Here is a 17842-nt window from a genome sequence, read left to right as displayed (position 1 = left end):
TGTGTGTGTGTGTGTGTGTGTTATAGAGTAATATTCTTACTCAAGGAAGGAGAATCCTAGGATTTAGTTTCTAATGTCCACTTCCAGAAGAGATAGTTTAGATACTTCCTTACTAAATCCTGACTTCATATTGTTTGGTGATAAGTTTTATCTCTAAAATAAAAATAAAATTAAATGAGACAAAAGAAAATATAGTAAAATGAAATACCAGGCTGGTTATGCAATGACTGTTCCAGACTCCCTTGTAGAGTTCATTCCCTTACAGAAAGCAAAATTGTCTCAAGTAACTGAACATAGAGCCTTCTCTAGGACATGTCAAATTGTTAAACTGAAAGCCATTATGCATTTGGAGGAGATCATAACTTCTGAATGTTGTGGAAACAAACAGATTTTCAATCTCTTCAGGTACCCATATAAAAACAGATATCAAGTGGATTATTTAATGTCTTTTTACTACCCAAAGATCCCCAGAACATTCAGATAATTCCATGAAGTAGAACTGCTTCCACTCAAGATCATCAGAATAAGGTTTTCCTGGATGCCTAGATTGTCACACTGATTGTCACATTCTCCTTCATATTTTTATCCTTTATCCTTACAACTTTAGTTTTTCTATTTACTGGTTTAATGTTTGAAGCCTCTGACTTCCCCATAATGTTACTACTAATAATAACATTCCAAGACTGACTTCACTTAGGACGATCACCACTCTAACTTTATAATTCAGTTCTTCTAAAATATTTCTAATAGAGCCAATTTGAAGAATTTTTGACTATGTCATCGTCCCAAGCCAACTCCTGGAAAAAAATAATGGCTTTACTCGTAATTATGCTTCTAAAATAAATTTTAATTGAGGATAAATTGCATTAAGAAATATCAGGCTGACAGCTATTGATGGGCATTCAGGGCAAGGATGCTACAAACTATTTATATAAAGACCATGACTCCACCTAATCATCAAAATCAGCTTAAACCCAACTGTACTTCATCTTTGAGCGTTGTCCATGGAATAGGAAACAACTACAACCCCCAAAGAACCTCAAACATTTGAAGTCATGAGTTATTCCTATAATAAGATCAAAAGTTCAAATATTTGGGCAAAGAAAGAGTTTATGATGATTTAAAGTACATTACACCAACTTAACCAATAAATCAACTCTCTGTAGATAATACACAAATGAAAGATTATGTTTCGGTGCTGGAAGAGGTGAATATAAATATTCTTGGGAGATAATAAATAGCTAGAGATAATGTACTAACAGTTCCACTAAAGTTAATCAAATTTTTGTGCAGCTTCTGTGTTCTTTCTCCTATGTGGAATTCTATCTACTACAACTGAATATATGGATACCTACAATCAAACAACATGATCTCCTAATTATGGAGTTGCTTAAGGTTTCTTGTCCCTTGCAAGGTACAAGAGCCAAAGAGCCAAGGTAAATGTGAAGAATGATATTTGAGAATTAACTGGAACTTTCATTGTGGAGTATTCCCAGAGTAAAATCCATCAGGAAACACCATCCTCCTGACACCCTGCAGCCCAGACAGTCCTTATCTCTCTCACCTGCTCCCCTTTTTGGTAGTGAGCTCAAGGATTCCTGGGGTTCTTCTTCATCACACATTTCTGAACAGGTACTGCTTCCTTCTGATAAATAGAATGAAATCTCTTGGAATCCCAGTGTATGACCAATGGAAACCATAGTAGGAAAACCCTCCCAGAGACAACCAGGAAGACCAGAGCGGCTCAAGTATCTCCAAGATGGGAATGTCCTTGCCCTTAGACCCTCCTGCCTTTGAGCTCACTTGACCTAGAGGTTAACATGGTTCCCGTCACTATCATCAGAGGCTGAAAACAGTCTACCCATCTCACTCCCTTCTTATACACTAATTTTCTCTGTCTTTTTCATCCTTTCCAGTTGGCTCTACATATTTCTTCTGTATGGGTATGTGAAGGGGAGCAGGGTAGGAAGGGAGAAGAAAGATGGAGATTTTCCTCTCTGCAGACAGAAAAACAAAGATTCAATTTGGGAGTTGAAATCACAATTACCTTCTCCATCACATAGTGGTTGACTAGGCAGCTCCTCTGGTTCTTCTTCGTTGGTCATTTGGGAAGCTTCAGGATCACAGGACACTAAAGAGAAACAAGAAAATGAACTGAGCCAGGATGCTCAGACCACAGGTGAGCTGCCCTTTGGGAAAAGGGACATCTGCTCCAAGGACCACACCTGAGATCCAACTAAGCTCTGTTCTGCCTCTATTTCCATCTCATTGATCTCATTCTCCTACCCTCTGCTTCTCAGTTTCCTATCTATAGACCTGCCTCTAAACATTTCTGCTTCTGCACTAGGAGAATAATTGTGCGCCTTTGATTTTGTGGGCTCTGATCCCCCTGACGTCTTCTATCTTTACTTTTTTTCCTCAGTGATGATCTTGATCTCTCCTTTTCTGCTTATTCTCTCCAGCTCCGTTCTTCTAGGTCTCTCCAATCCCTACAGCAGGATCCATTCCTTCCCTCACTGTCTCTCTTGATCTCTTCCTCTCCCTACTGACATTCTTTATTTGAGAAGTGGAAGGCTCTCTAGTTCAGGCTCTGTTCTATTGCCCTTGGGATCCTGCAGGTCTCCCTTTGGACATTGACGTGCTACAAGCCTCACACAGCCACCACCTGCAATGAGATACTCGGGACACAGGTATCTCTGCCCTTCCTCCTACTTTGATCTCAGGGAAAAACAAGTATCCTTCTTCTGTGCTTCCATATTCTTATCTCTAAGGAAGGATATTAACTGTTTCCCTGGCTAAGTCCTAAAGTTTTGTGAGGAAATCTTACTTGCCACAGTACTTTGAAAAGAATAAAGCACTATATACTCCAATAACCTGATGAAGAATACGTGGCAAAAAATGTCATTTGGGCCTTAGAGTCATTGATGTTAATTTCTGACAAGTAGATCTCAAGGACCATGTTTCTTTGGAAGCCTATCCAAGGTTATGACAATATAATATTATTATTATTAAACACTAGGTAAATACTTATCTTTTACTCCTTATAGAAAATAAAAGGTGGTCAGGGGTTAAAATCACAATACTGAGTCTTTAGTGTAAATAAGCATAAAGATTGTGGAGGAAAAAACACTCTCTCCTTCTTTAGGACTGATCTACTACAACACGAAGAGGGAACACATCTATTCTAACAAGGGTCATGCTGTTCAGCTCTGAATTCAGACATCTGAAAACCTGCAGCTCAGGGCTGGCAATCCCCCCTTCCTTACCTGACTCACATCCTGGTGGGGAGTTCGAGGCTTCCTGGGGCTCTTCTTTGTCACAGACCTCCCAACAGGCATTGTTGTCCTCTGCAGAAAGGAATGAAATCCCTCAGAGGTCTCAGTACACAAGCAGGGGGAAATCATGGCAAGAAAACTCATACTGAAGACATCGGAAGCTCAATGATCTCATGGGTGGGACTGTCTCTATCCCAGACCATCTTGGTCTGCCCTTGGGGTTCCCCTGGCCTGCAGGTTAACTCCCTCCCATCACTACCACCGGAGGCTGAGAACCATCCACCATCTCCCACACTCCCCGTACACCTAATTCTCTTTCTACTTCTTCCTCTTCCCCATTGCCTCTGCATATTTTTCTGTCTCTGCCCTTGTTTCTTTCTGCCAGCATCTCTAGATGTTTCTCTTTGTTTTGGTGTGTTTCTGTCTCCTCTGCTCCTGTCTCTTTTTCTCTTGCAGCCTTGACACTGCTCTTTATCACCTTTCCCCATCCCATTTTTCCCTCTCGCTCCCTTTCTCATGGTGAGTGTTAGGAGAGGCATCCCTAAAATAGTATAATATAACCTGATCAGGGAATGGGATAAGAAATAGAGTGGACCAAGGCAACACCACCAACCACAGGGGAAAATTTTTCCAAATCCCTCATATAAAAGAAAGATCAGAACATTGCAATCACTGAAAATATTTACACTATCATTAGAGGTGAGGAAGAAGAAATTGGCAAGGGTCGCATGATGAATGGAAGGCACAGAAAGACAGGAAGGATAACTGATCTACTCTTTGGACAACAAAGGACACCAGGTTTAAGTGGGAAAGTAATATGATCTGATTTCCATCTAGCAAATAAAAATTGTGGTAAAGTGGAGAAAATGGGCAAGATGGGAGCAAGAGAAAATGGGACATTCAAGTTCCATTTACTGAGAGAGCAAACCCTGTAAGAAAAGGACATTCCAGTTTCATGGAAGAAGATGTTGGTTTCAATTTTGGAAGTGTCAGTTCCTGAAAGACATCCAAATGAAGAAGACCCTGGGATAAATGTCTTCAGGTACATACATAGATGGATGACCTTGGAAGATGGGTCTGCCTAGCAGGCATGTGCTTGAGACACATTCTGTTACCTGAGAGTAGCTGAGGCTGCCAGGGAGAGAATTATTACTCTATGTTATGGACACCACTCTCTCCATGGGGCAAACCTAACTTGGAAACTCACTACTGGGATGGAAGATGCTCCTGTCTGATGTGCATACTTCAGTGCTCCAGGATCCCAACTTCTCTCCTCTCTTCCCTGTACAGCAGTTTTCACTCTTTATTGATCTGATAAAACTCTTTCTCAACATGGTTTCTCTGCACTTCCTTGCACATTTTTTTTTTTTTTTTGGTATTTATTTGCCTCTCTATATGGTTTCTCTAATTTTTATCTTTGTATCTCATTTCTTATTGAGGTAATTCCCTTTCTACCTTGTCTTCCATTTTCTCCTTTTCTCTTTTTCTCTGGGCCTTCTCTTCCTAGATGCCTGTAAAATTTCCTTATTTTATATATTTTCCTCATGCTCACAGATCCCTTCTCCCAAACTGACAAAAGTCCTTCCATTTTCACATGGACCACAGTGCCGGAGAGCCTTCCCTTATCAGCTCTATTCTAAGTCTCCCCCATGACCTTTCTAAATTGCAAGCTTATCAGTCATTCACAAAACTTACTTCCATGTTCCTTGTACTTCCGGAAGTAAGCTGAAAATGTTCTCCTTGCCTCAACTGCCATAACCTGCTGACATTTGGATTTTATATGCATTTAATAAAGTCACCCAGGTACTTCTGCTTTGGGACCCCAGCCTACCTTTGGCACATCCTGTCTCCCTACGTTCTCCACGCAGGGGTGCTCTCCCCAATCAGCTCAGCTCAGCTCACCTTTCTCCTTAGTCTCTCTCACAGTTTTGGAACAAACAAAACAGAAAATCGACACAATTCCATGTGTATGTATGTGAATGTGAAGAAGAGAACGGCAAGATGAGAGAAGGGGGGATTTTTTTTTCCTATTTATTGAGGAGTTTAAATCATAATTACCTTCTCCCTCTACTGGTAGTAGGCTGAGCACCTCCTTGGGTTTTCCTTCGTGAGTCATCTGGGGAGCTTTGGGATAACAGGTCACTGCAGAGAAACAAGGACATGATGGACCATGCAGGGCGGTCAGAAACAGACCTCGGTTGGCTCATGCCAAACATGACGGGAAAGCCGTATGTCTGCTCCAAGCACTGCTCCTGGGAGCCACACTGTCTCCTGCTTCTTTGCCATCTGCACCTCTTCTCTCTCCTTCTCAGTGTCCTACCCACAGTTCCACCTCCACACAGCTCTGTTTCCTAGCTGTGCATCTCTTTGATTGTCTGTGTTTCTCTCCTCATCTCTTGTTTTCAGGTCTTGGGGTTTTTTGCTTGTTTGTTTGTTTTTCAGTGATACTGTATCTCTTTTCTCCTGTTATCCTTTCCAGCTTTCTTATTCTAGATCTCTTCAAGCCCAAGTGGCTGGGTCCATTTCTATACTCCCTGTCTCTCAGTGGTTTCCTTTCCCTCTCCACCAACATTATTTTTTCCTTCACTAAATCTTCTCTTGGACCCTGGTTCACTCCCCTGGGAACCTGCAGAACTCCTTGGGTTTCCTCTTCCTTTTCTGACCACATGACCCCACGCTGACTGTCAGCTGGCTTCACACAACTGTCACCCTCAGTGACACACCCAGGATGCTGGTGCCCACTCTTCCTTTTCTACCTTGCCCTTGCAAAAATGACCTCCATGCCCTTCTGTTTCATTTCCCCAACCATAAAATAGAAGCTACAACAGTTTGCATACCTGTGTCTTAGTGTTTCGTGAAGGTAAGAGGGGGCTTGCACAATCCAGTAATCTGATGGAGACTGTACACACTGTCTCCCAACCCTGTTCTCTTTCTCATTCTCACCCTTCCCACACATCTCTGCTTCTTCTACTTCTATCTCGGTATCTTGCTATTGGAATCTCTTGGTACTTCTCTTTGTCCTGGTTTGTTTCTTTTCCCATATCTGTTCCCACCTGCCTTTTCTCCCTCTTCCTTTCTTGACGCTGAGCTTTATGTCTTCTCCCCGTCTCTCATGCTGGTTTTTTCTAGAACTAGGAATTAGAAAAGGTACCTCTGAGGTGGTCTCTAACTTCCATGTGATTTCGCCAGATTAGTGAGCAGAATGGAGAGTGGAGTGGACCAAGAAAATTGTTCCAAGCACAGGGCTAAGTGTGTGCAAAGGCTCAGATGAGAAAAAGTCGTCAAAATTAAAATTACTGCAAAGTTTTAAACAAACTTTAGAAGTCGTTGCAGGAGAGGCAGACATGAGGCTGGAGCCATGGGAAGGAAAATAGGGAAGGATTTAATCCTTTTGACAACAAAAAGTTATTGATTTAAGGTAGGAAAGTGAGATAAGCCAACCTGCATTTTCAAAGGGTCATCTAGTTGAGTTGGAGAGAATGGATATGGTGGGAGGATGACTGGGGGAAGGTATGAGACCAGATAGAGTCTGTTGCTCTGGCTCTAGTTCCAGAGAGAAGAGAGATCTGACTAGGGCTTCTGTGTCGGGTGAGGCAACAAATGGACGAGTAAGAGACAAGTTAAAGGTATAGTTAACTAAACTAGATGATTGATGGGGTGTGTGAGTTGAGGGAGGGGAAAGAGTCATTGGTGACCCCTAGGTGTCTACCTAAAGAATGGAACAATAGCGTTCCATACTGCGATAGGGAATACGGGGAAAGGAGGCAGATCTGGCATCAAGAAAGATGGTACATGCAACTATGGAAGCGACTTGTATTGAAGTTCCCGAAAACCATCCAAATGGAGATGTCTCTCAGATCCCTGTACAAATATAGTCAGGCACTTAGATGAATGAGCTTACAAGGCAAGTTGGGGCCAGAGTTAGGAATTTGGGGATCATTAAGTTATAGATGGAAGTATACAAGAATGGCTGAGTGGAGGCCCATTGCCTCTGAGTGTATTACAGGTGCCACTTTGATAATTGGAGGAACCATAATCTGAAAACTCATGGCTAACATGTTCAACTCCTAGTGTTAGAAGTTGCTTCCATGCAGCAACTCTTCTTTCAGTCCCAACAATGTCCCAAACCATCTTCTCCATCCTTGTACATAGTGTTCCCTCTCTACAGACGTTTTACTCTTCTCCTTTACCTTTTTCTCTATGTATAACTGTTATACTTTCCTCCAGTCTTTCTATTTCTTAGCACTTTCCCTCTCTGGGTCTTTCTCTAATGTCACATTCTCTACCTTTTAAACTCTGTACCTTGTTTGATTATTGAGTTTACCTCCTTTCTTCTACGGTGCTCATTTCCCTGCTTCTATCTGTTCTCTCTAGTTCTTAATTTCCTGTTTGTAATGTTACAACTTAAAATTTAAATCTAAAAATTAAAATTTCAGCCTTTCTATATATTTTGTCCATCTCACATATTCCTTCTCCAAATCATCAAAGTTCTCATCTTTTGCCATTGACAAATGAGCAGGGATCCTTCTTTCCCCTTGGCAGGCTCGTTTTAAACGTCTTTCACATGAGTTTTCTATTTTGCGATTATACCCACTATGCCCATGTTCCTGGCACAACCTCGAGGAAAGCAGGTTGAAAATTATCTCCCCTCCCTGATACCACATTCTAACCTGGTTCTACTTCGATTCCACGTCTATTTATTTTTTTAAATTTTTATTAGAGTATAGTTGATTTACAATGTCGTATTCGTTTCTGCTGTACAGCACAGTGAATCAGTTATACATATACATATATCCACTCTTTTTTAGATTCTTTTCCCATATAGGTCATTACAGAGTATTAAGTAGAGTTCCCTGTGCTACACAGTAGGTCATTGTTAGTTATCTATTTTATTATATTTTTAATTTTTTAAATTAATTTTTTAATGTCTTTTTTGGAGTATAATTACTTGACAATGGTGTGTTAGTTTCTGCTGTGTAACAAAATGAATCAGCTATACATATACATATATCCCCATATCTCCTCCCTCTTGTGTCTCCCTCCCACCCTCCTTATCTCACCCCTTTAAATTAATTTTTATTGGAGTACAGTTGAGGTATAATGTTGTGTTAGTTTCTGCTGTACAGCACAGTGAATCAGTTATACATATACATATATCCACTCTTTTTTAGACTCTTTCCCCATATAGGTCATTACAGAGTGCTGAGTAGAGTTCTCTGTGCTACACAGTAGGTTCTTATTAGTTATTTATTTAATATATAGTAGTGAGTATATGTCAATCCCAATCTCCTAAATCAGCAGTTCCCAACATTTTTGGCACCAGGGACCAGTTTCGTGGAAGACAATTTTTCCACGGACGGGGGGTGGGGGGTGGGGGATGGTTCAGGTGGTAATGCGAGCGATGAGGAGCGGCAGATGAAGCTTCACTGGCTCGCCCACTGCTCACCTCCTGCTGTGCGACCCAGTTCCTAACAGGCCATGGATCGGTACTGGTCTGCATCTCAGGGGTTGGGGACTCCTGTCCCAAATTATCCTTCCCCCCACTTTCCCCCTTGGTAACCATAAGTTTGTTTTCTACATCTGTGACTCTGTTTTATAAATAAGTTCATTTGTACCATTTTTTTGGATTCCACATACAAATGATATCATATGATATTTGTCTTTCTCTGTCTGACTTACTTCACTCAGTATCACAATCTCTAGGTCCATCTATGTTGCTGCAAATGGCATTATTTCTTTCTTTTTTATGGTTGAGTAATATTCCATTGTATATATGTACCATCTTCTTTATCCATTCATCTATCAATAGACATTTAGGTTGCTTCCATGTCCTGGCTATTGTAAACAGTGCTGCAATGAACACTGTAGTTCATGTATCTCTTCGAATTATGGTTTTCTCCAGATATATGCCCAGGAGTGGGATTGCTGGATCACATGGTAGCTCTATTTTTAGTTCTTTTAAGGAAACTCCATACTGTTCTCCATAGTGGCTGTACCAATTTACATTCCCACCAACAGTGTAGGAGGGTTCCCTTTTCTCCACACTCTCTCCGGTATTTATTGTTTGTAGGTTTTTTGATGATGGCCATTCTAACCGGTGTGGGGTGATACCTAATTGTAGTTTTGATTTGCATTTCTCTAATAATTAGTGATGTTGAACATCTCTTCATGTGCTTTTTGGTCATCTGTATGTCTTCTTTAGATCTTGGAGAAATGTCTATTTAGATCTTCTGCCTATTTTTTGATTGGGTTGTTTGTTTTTTTGATATTGAGCTGCATGAGCTGTTTGTATATTTTGGAGATTAATCCTGTGTCAGTTACTTGGTTGCAAATATTTTCTCCCATTCTGAGGATTGACTTTTTGTTTTATGGTTTCCTTTTCTGTGCAAAAGCTTTTAAGTTTAATTAGGTCCCATTTGTTTATTTTTGGTTTTATTTTCATTACTCTAGGAGGTGTATCAAAAAAGCTCTTGCTGTGATTTATGTCAAAGAGTGTTCTGCCTAAGTTTTACTCTAAGAGTTTTATAGTATCTGGCCTTACATTTAGGTCTTTAATCCATTCCTATTTTTTCTTTTAACTCACTTCCTCTTTGTCTCTCCTATACATAGTATTTCATTAATCCTATGCAATCCTGGGACATAAGTTTAAAATGACCTCTCTCCTCCAAACCCCAATCTGGTTGTATTTAGATTCCACATACTTTTAAATAAAATTGAACCTTCTTAGGCAACTCCATGTGGTGGCCCCAATCTACATTTTTATTATTCTGTGCCCTTAAATTCTCTACCCAGAAGCCCCTCCATTAAGGCCCTTAGCCCCTCTTTCCCCCTTGCCTCCCATATACCTGAAGAAAGCAACCAGAGCCTAAGGAAAAGTGTGTGTTTGTGTTTGGGGCAATGAAGGGAAATGTCCCTTGCATACAGACATGCAAACAAATTAATGAGATAATTGGTCACTTAAATCAATATTAGCTCCCCCGTTACCTGCTTGCAGTTTGGGAATCTCTTCAGACTTGCCTTCGTTTGTCCTTTGAAGAGCTTTGTGCTCACAGGAAACTAAAGAAAAACAGAAAAGACCAACCAGACATGGTGATGAGGTACAGACCTCAGGGTGCTCATGCTGAATTCTGGTGTTCAATGGTCAGGTGAACTTCGCCTTGGGAAAAAGATACTGTTGCTCCACACACCTCACTTTAGACCCACCAGAGCCTTGCTCTGCCTTTTTTCCTTCCCGTTATCTCTCAGTCACCTTTCTCCTCATTTTTCTGTCCCCACACATGGTTGTTTTTGTGCCATGAAGGATCACACACCTCCTTTACTCTCTGGGCTTCCCTCCCAGTCTTCCTCTTCTTCTTCTTTGCTCTTCAATGTTCTTTGACAGTTTTCCTACTCATGAGTCAGTTTGTTTGTTTTTTTTTAAATTGGGGTATAGTTACTTTACACTGTTGTGTTAGTTTCTTCTGTACAACAAAGTGAATCAGCTATATGTATAGTGATATACATATATATGTATACTGATATATATCCCCTCCCTCTTGGACTTCCCTCCCCCCCACCCCATCCCACCCATTTAGCTCATCATAGAGCACCAAGCTGAGCTCCCTGTGCAATACTGTAGCTTCATACTAGCTATCTATTTTACACATGGTATTGTATATATGTCAATCCTAATCTCCCAATTCATCCCACCTCTCCTCTCCCCTGTGTCCACATGTCCATTCTCTACGTCTGCATCTCTATTCCTGTCCTGCAAATAGGTTCATCTGTATCATTTTTCTAGATTCCACATATATGCGTTAATATACGATATTTGTTTTTCTCTTTCTGACTTACTTCACTCTGTATGACACACTCTAGGTCCATCCGCATCTCTACAAATGACCCAATTTCGTTCCTTTTTATGGCTGAGTAATATTCCATCATATATATGTACCTAAGTCTTGGATGCCCTGACCCTCTGCAGCCCCACACGATAGTCACCATAGTAAGTCATCAAGGATGCTGGTACCCTCGCTTGTTTAACTGCTTTGACTGCTAAAAGACCCTTACACACTTCAGTGCTTCTATTTCTTTACCTGTAAAACAGGAATAAGTAACATTTTGTCTGTTACATCCATAACTTTGTGGAGAGAAGAATGACATCTTGTTTGCCAAAATTCTTTGAAAAATCAGTCACATAATAAATAATAGTTGACAAAAAATTGTACTTTAGATTTGGGAGCAATTGATCTGAAGGACCATGTTTCTTTCGGGGGTTTTCCAAAGTTAGGCACAAAATAATAGCATTATAACCAAATAGAATAATACTTAGTTTTTATTCTTTAGAGAAGATAAAGGGCAGGTCGGTATAAATTCAAGTCTTTATTATTAATAGCTATGAGAGACATCACTTTTCTCCAGCATATTGCTACTAGAATGCACTTAGGAACATTTATGTTATTTGTTATGTTACTTATGTTATTATGGACTCATGGGATTCGAAGACACACTAGATCTTTTGACTGTGGAGTGTGCTCAGGGTAAAAAGCATCAATAAACACCAGCTCTGAATTCAGCCACCTGACACCCTCGGCTGGCAATCCCTCCCCATCCTTACCCAGCTCACATCTTGGTGGGAAGTTCGAGGCTCCCTGGAGCTCTTCTCCATCACAGATCTCCCACCAGGCATTGTTGTTCCCTGCAGTAAAGAATGAAATCCCACAGACATCTCAATTTATCTCTTTTTCTTCTCTGATTGCTGTGGCTAAAACTTCCAAAACTATGTTGAATAATAGTGGTGAGAGTGGGCAACCTTGTCTTGTTCCTGATCTCAGTGGCAGTTCCTGATCTTAGTGGTTTCCTTTTCTTATACCACATTCTCTTTCTACTTCTTCCCTTTCTATTTGATTCTTTACATTTTATCCATCTCTGCCTCTGTTTCTTTCTGCTGGTGTCTCCTGGACTGTCTCTTTCTCTGTTCCTGCAACTTTTGTCTTGTTTCTCTGACGTTACTCCTTCTCTCCTATCCTTTGTCTTTCAACTGTTTCTTTCTAGCTTTCTCTAAAGAAAGGCATCCCTGCAATAGTATGTTTTAAATAGGATTTACCAGAGTGAGGAGGTTAAGTGGAGGGTAGTAGAATGTGAAAACAGTTCTGAATAAGGCAGAAAATGTATGAAAAGGCTCAGATATGAAAGATTTAACAATTAAAATTATTGGGGGAGTAAACGAGACAGAGAAAAACAAATATCATATGATATTGCTTATATGTATGTGGAATTTTAAAAAATGATACAAATGAACTTACTTAAAAAACAGAAACAGACTCATAGACATAGAAAACAAACATATGGTTACCAAAGGAGAGGTGGGGGAGGGATAAATTAGGAGTTTAGGATTAACATATACACACTACTATATATTAAAAAAGATAACCAACAAGGACCTACTGTATAGCACAGGGAACTATACGCAATATCTTGTAATAATGTATAATGGAACAGAATGTAAAATAAGAATATATATACATATATACGAACATATATGTATAACTGAATCACTTTGCTGTACACTTGAAACTAACACAACATTGTAAATCAACTATATTTCAGTAAAATTTTAAAAAATAAAATAAAATACAAATTAAAAAAATAAAATTATTGGAGGAAAAAAATTTATACTATATTGAATTAATAGTGCAGGAGGCAGGTGATTAGGCTGGGAAAATCGATACGGGGCTTATCATGGGTGATCTTGGATGCCACTCAGAGAAACATTTATTTAATCCTTAGTGTATTAAGAAAGTATGTTGTAACATAACACAATCTAATTTTCATTTTCAAATGTCCCATGTAGTTGAAGTGCAAATAACACATTTGTTGGAAGCAAGATTAGAGGAAGGTCATGAACAGAAGACTGTTGCTTTGAGAACCATGGCAGAGGTCTGAAGACTTGGGGGTGTGACAGATGGACAGCTTGGAGATATTCTGGAAGAGAAATGACTATACTGGATGAGTAACAGGCATTTATTTGAGGGCAAGAGCAGTCACGGTGACGCCTAGACTTCCAACTTGAAAACCTATGAGATGATAAGGATCCATCACTGAGACATGAATGCTGAAGAGGAGTTTAGATCTAGCTTGAGTGATGAAGATGCTACTTTTAGTTCTGAAATGCCAAGTTAAAGGTTCTTGAAAGAATTCACGTGTAGATATCTAGCAGATCATGGTCTTCGAGTCCACGGATAAATGTACTCTGAAGACAATCTAGGGTGGTGATTTGGTCATAGGAATCACTGGAATATTCAGGGAGAGGACTATTGCAATGTGAGTATTTTACAAGTGCCACTTCGATGGTTAAGGACAGTTTAATCTGAAAACTCACAGCTAATGTTGCCAACACTTGTGCCCAAAGTTGCTTATATCTAGTGCTCTTACCTCAGGCCTACAATGTCCCAATCTGCTCCTCTCTCTTTTATTGTCTTTTCACTCTCAATCTGTTTTCCATCCATTCTCCTTCAACTCTTTCTCTACATAGTTGCCTTTGTACGTCTCCCTGACTTTTCCCAATTCTTACTATTTATTTTCCTCTCACTCTTGCCCTTTCCATACTTTTCGTTCTCAACTTTTATCTCTGTTTCTTGGGAGATTTTCAGTTTATCTCTTCTCTGCTGTGTCTTACACTTGCTCCCATTCCATCTGTTTCTCCCACTTTATTTTGACCTCTGTCTCCCAACACTATTCAACTTTTGTCTCTCTGTGTGATTTCATCCTCCAGGTTCTCCCCTCTCATCATCTCCAAAACTCTCCTCTTGGACTCTGACTACGGTACCAGGGACCTCCAACTGGCCAGTTCTCCCGTGTGAACCTGACATGCCATGATGTCAACTAAGTTCCTCTTAGTTGTTCTGTGAAATTAATTGAAAATTATCCCCTATCTCAACCTGGAAGAGTGGGATTTTAGAAAACTGGATCCATTCATGTAATTTGTTACATATTACACCCTATCTACCTTTTCAATTTTCTCTTTTTATATTCCCCATCAATGGATACTCTATCTACTCAGGAGCTCAGATTCCTTTTCTCAGTGTCTCTGTTGCATATGTGAGCAGGTAAGGGCAGGTAGGAGAAGTGGGGGCTAGCAGAGGCCTAGGATAGGAGACCGAAGGTAGGCTTTGCTTCCATGAAGACAAGAAAACAAAGGTTTAATATGGAATTGATAAATTAAACGATAGTTACCTCGTCTGTCATATGGCAGTAAGCTGGGTACATCTTCTAACCTCATTACATTGTTCCTTTGGAGAGGTGACTGTTCCAAGGACACTAAAGAAAAAGACAGAACTCAGACAGTATCCAGAGAAGAGACCTCTGTGTGCTCAAGATGAACTCTGATGATGTTCAAGTTCCAAGGACCCCATCTGAGGCCCAGCAGAGCCTTGCTTGCCTCTTTTTCATTGAGATGCACATATCTTAAGTGTAAAACAGCTCTGTGACCAACATCACAGTCAAGATTTGGAACATTTCCACCATGCCAGTCAGTTTCCACCCACTATAAGCAACCACTGTTTTGATTTCTATCACCATTAACAAGTCCTTCCTTTCTGGTACTACACTTGTCTGTACTGATGCTCACATCAGTAGGATCACATAGTACATACTCCGGTGACTGGTTTCTTTTTCTCAACATAATGTTTCTGAGGTTCATCCATGTGGTTACATATACCAGTAGTTCACTCGTTATACTGCTGAATAGTATTCCATTCTATAAATATATCACAGTTTATTTTCTCTTATTGATGAGAATTTGAATTGGTTCCAGATTTTAGCTATTAGGAATAAAGCTACTTTAAACATTGTTGTACAAATCTTTGTGTGAACATATGTTTTCATTCCTTATGAAAAGATACTTAGGAGTAGGACTGCTGGGTTGTGGGTTATATTTAACTCTATAGGAAACTGCTAGTTTTCCAAAGTGGTTATATCTATCACTTTATAGTCCAACCAGCAACGTATATAAAGGAGTTCTAATTGTTCCATAGTCTCATCAGCATTTGGTGTTGTCAGTATTTTTAATTTTAGCAATTCTAGTAACCGAATGGTAGCTTGTTGTGGCTTTTCCCCAATGACTAATGAAATTTGCATTTCCCCAATGACTAATGATGATATATACTTTGTTTATGTTCTTATTCGTCATATTATATCTTCTGAGTGAAGTGTCTGTTCAAGTCTTTTGTCCATTTTTTAAATTAGTGGTGTGTCTTTTTATTATTCTTTTGTAGGAGTTCCTTATACATTCCAGGTACAATCCTTTGTCAGATATATGCATTGCAAATATTATCTCCCAGTCTATGACTTGCCTTTTCCTTTTCTTAATGGTGTCTTTGGATTAGTAGTTTTTAATTTTGATGAAGTGCAATTTACCAAGTTTTTCTTTTATGGTCCATGCTTTTTCTGTCCTATGTAACAAATTTCTGTCAACCCTAAATTTGCAAGGATACGCTCCTGTGTTTTCTTTTAGAAGCTTTATCGTTTTAGCCTTAACTTTTAGATTTGTGATCCAACTTGAATTATATTTTGTGGATAGTGTGAAGCAGGAGGGCAGGTTAATTTTTTCTATGTTTGCTCTGCCTTATTTTCCATCTTTTTACAATCCATTCTACTTCTCTCCATTTCTCACATTTGTACTTACAGTCCTCTTCCCAACACTGTGTCTCCCCGAGGAAGGATTGTGCATTCTTGTTTCTGAGGGCGTCTCTCTCCTTGGCCACTCCTGTCACCTTGTATTTCTGCCTCTCTCTTCCCCAGTGAGGCTTCTGGCTCTTCCCCCTTTGTCTCTCTAGTTTTTCTCTTCCAACTCTTTATACCCTTTATACCTATGCTATTCCAGTGTCCTACCCTCTCTGTCTCTTTATGGTTTTTTTACCTCTCCCTTTTACCACAAAAACCAGATACGCTTTCTTGGTAAGTAAATGTCTCCTCACCCTAGATTCTGATCTACTCCTCTGCCCCTTGGGGAGAGGAGCAGGGTTCCTTGGGGCTCCCTGGGGCCTCCTTTCTGAATTATGAACACATGACACCCCCCTTCCTCCCTCCCTGTATGTGCTACCATACTCAGAGTCAGTCATCCAGGCAAATATTGGACTGTCAGTCAACCTTACTGCTTGTTCAGATTCTCGGGCACATTCATTCATCATTTCCTGGATTTTTATTGTACCATTTGGGTCACGAGATGAATCTTCTTCCCTTATACTCATCTGCATCCATCACTGATATGCTCTGGGATTCTATCTCTAGGTAGGGTGTCACCTAGATCACATTAGGAATGTTGAAGGATTTGTTTCCCCTCCCTTTCATAATGAACCTCTATTCTTTACCAATAACTATTACGAATCCTTCCACCACCCCATTCTCATTCCCACTATTCTTAGTGGTAGATGAATCTCTAAATATATTTTTGATACACTTTGTACTTTTTAATATACATTTTATACTTTTAGCTATTTGTCTTTATTAAAAAGAATAAGTATTATTATTAAAATACATCCGAATGTTACATAAATGTATTAATACCTCTATAAAATATATAATATCTGAGGTATAAATCCAAATTAAGGATACATATTAATGGCATTCTGCAAGGCCATTCTTTGGTTTTTTCTTACATTTGTCATTTCCAAGAGAAAAAAATCAACATTTGACAAATAACTAAATTTACTGTAGACCAATTTGGCTTAAGGATGGAGACCTTTTCTTGGGCTTGAAGGCTGTTTCACTCACTGAATCACTAACTATCTTCACACCTCAGTTTCTTCTCCTGAAAAATGGGAATAACAAAACCCTTATGACAGGATTGTTATGAGAATTAAGTGAGATGCTACTGGTAAAGTGATACCTGGGTTATAGTAACTTAGCAAGAAATCATAATTTTCAATTAATGTTTTACGTGTTAGAATTTAATGATTAATTATTAGTAATAATATGAATGAAAAGATGGTTAAAAGCTAGAAACGGTGCATACTGGTTACAAAAGTACATAAGGCATATGTGAGCATTAAACATGTTGATGCACATGAAGCGCTGACCTTATGCCTAGTGGTCTGTGAATGTTATGCGTTGTGACTACTGTCATAGTCAGAGTTATTACTGCCCTTTGTTCTCTTCGCCCCTTTTTACTCCTTCCCTTCTCCTTTCTTTCTTTTACTCCTTCCCTTCTCCTTTCCTTCTTTTCTACAGAACACCATCTCTTCCACACCCTGCACACAATTACTGCTCACTCTCTTCCTCTCTTTTCTTTTATTATGAGTACTGTTTACAACTGTTCCTCCTTTTGACACATCAAAGCCTTCCTCTTTGGACTTGTCACAAACCCTTACTCCTTCCCAGATCCACTGAATTCCTGGCTCACAATTACTGCTGTCAGTTCTCCCCCTTAATTCTGCCTCATGGTTGCAGTGAGATCTTCTCTCTTGGGTTCATGTTCCATCTTCTTAGTTGTCACATCTGCCTAGCAATATTCTTGAATTCCAGATCTGGCTGGTTAATTGGGAGCCCATACAACACACCACTGCTCTGGCTTCCCCATCTCCTGCTGC

General features: G+C 39.7%; 1 protein-coding gene across 10 annotated transcripts in view; it reads right to left on the bottom strand.

Moving 5' to 3' along the window:
* SP140 (SP140 nuclear body protein) overlaps positions 1 to 17842 on the bottom strand; it is an 81990-nt gene that overhangs the window by 43629 nt on the left and 20519 nt on the right. For 6 of the 10 annotated variants that reach the window (XM_061188208.1, XM_061188191.1, XM_061188217.1 and 3 more), the window contains 7 exons: positions 14490 to 14573; positions 11872 to 11952; positions 10260 to 10331; positions 5334 to 5417; positions 3267 to 3347; positions 2048 to 2131; positions 1565 to 1645 (listed from right to left, as the gene is read on the bottom strand). In XM_061188208.1, the coding sequence (XP_061044191.1) occupies positions 1565 to 1645; positions 2048 to 2131; positions 3267 to 3347; positions 5334 to 5417; positions 10260 to 10331; positions 11872 to 11952; positions 14490 to 14573 (567 nt within the window). The remainder of the gene's footprint in view (positions 1 to 1564; positions 1646 to 2047; positions 2132 to 3266; positions 3348 to 5333; positions 5418 to 10259; positions 10332 to 11871; positions 11953 to 14489; positions 14574 to 17842) is intronic. The other 4 variants (XM_061188223.1, XM_061188261.1, XM_061188199.1 and 1 more) reach the window with 3 other exon arrangements.

Source organism: Eubalaena glacialis, chromosome 1 (genome assembly GCF_028564815.1).
Source record: "Eubalaena glacialis isolate mEubGla1 chromosome 1, mEubGla1.1.hap2.+ XY, whole genome shotgun sequence".
NCBI classification, from domain to species: Eukaryota; Metazoa; Chordata; class Mammalia; order Artiodactyla; family Balaenidae; genus Eubalaena; species Eubalaena glacialis.
This window is presented reverse-complemented; position numbering and strand designations above follow the sequence as displayed.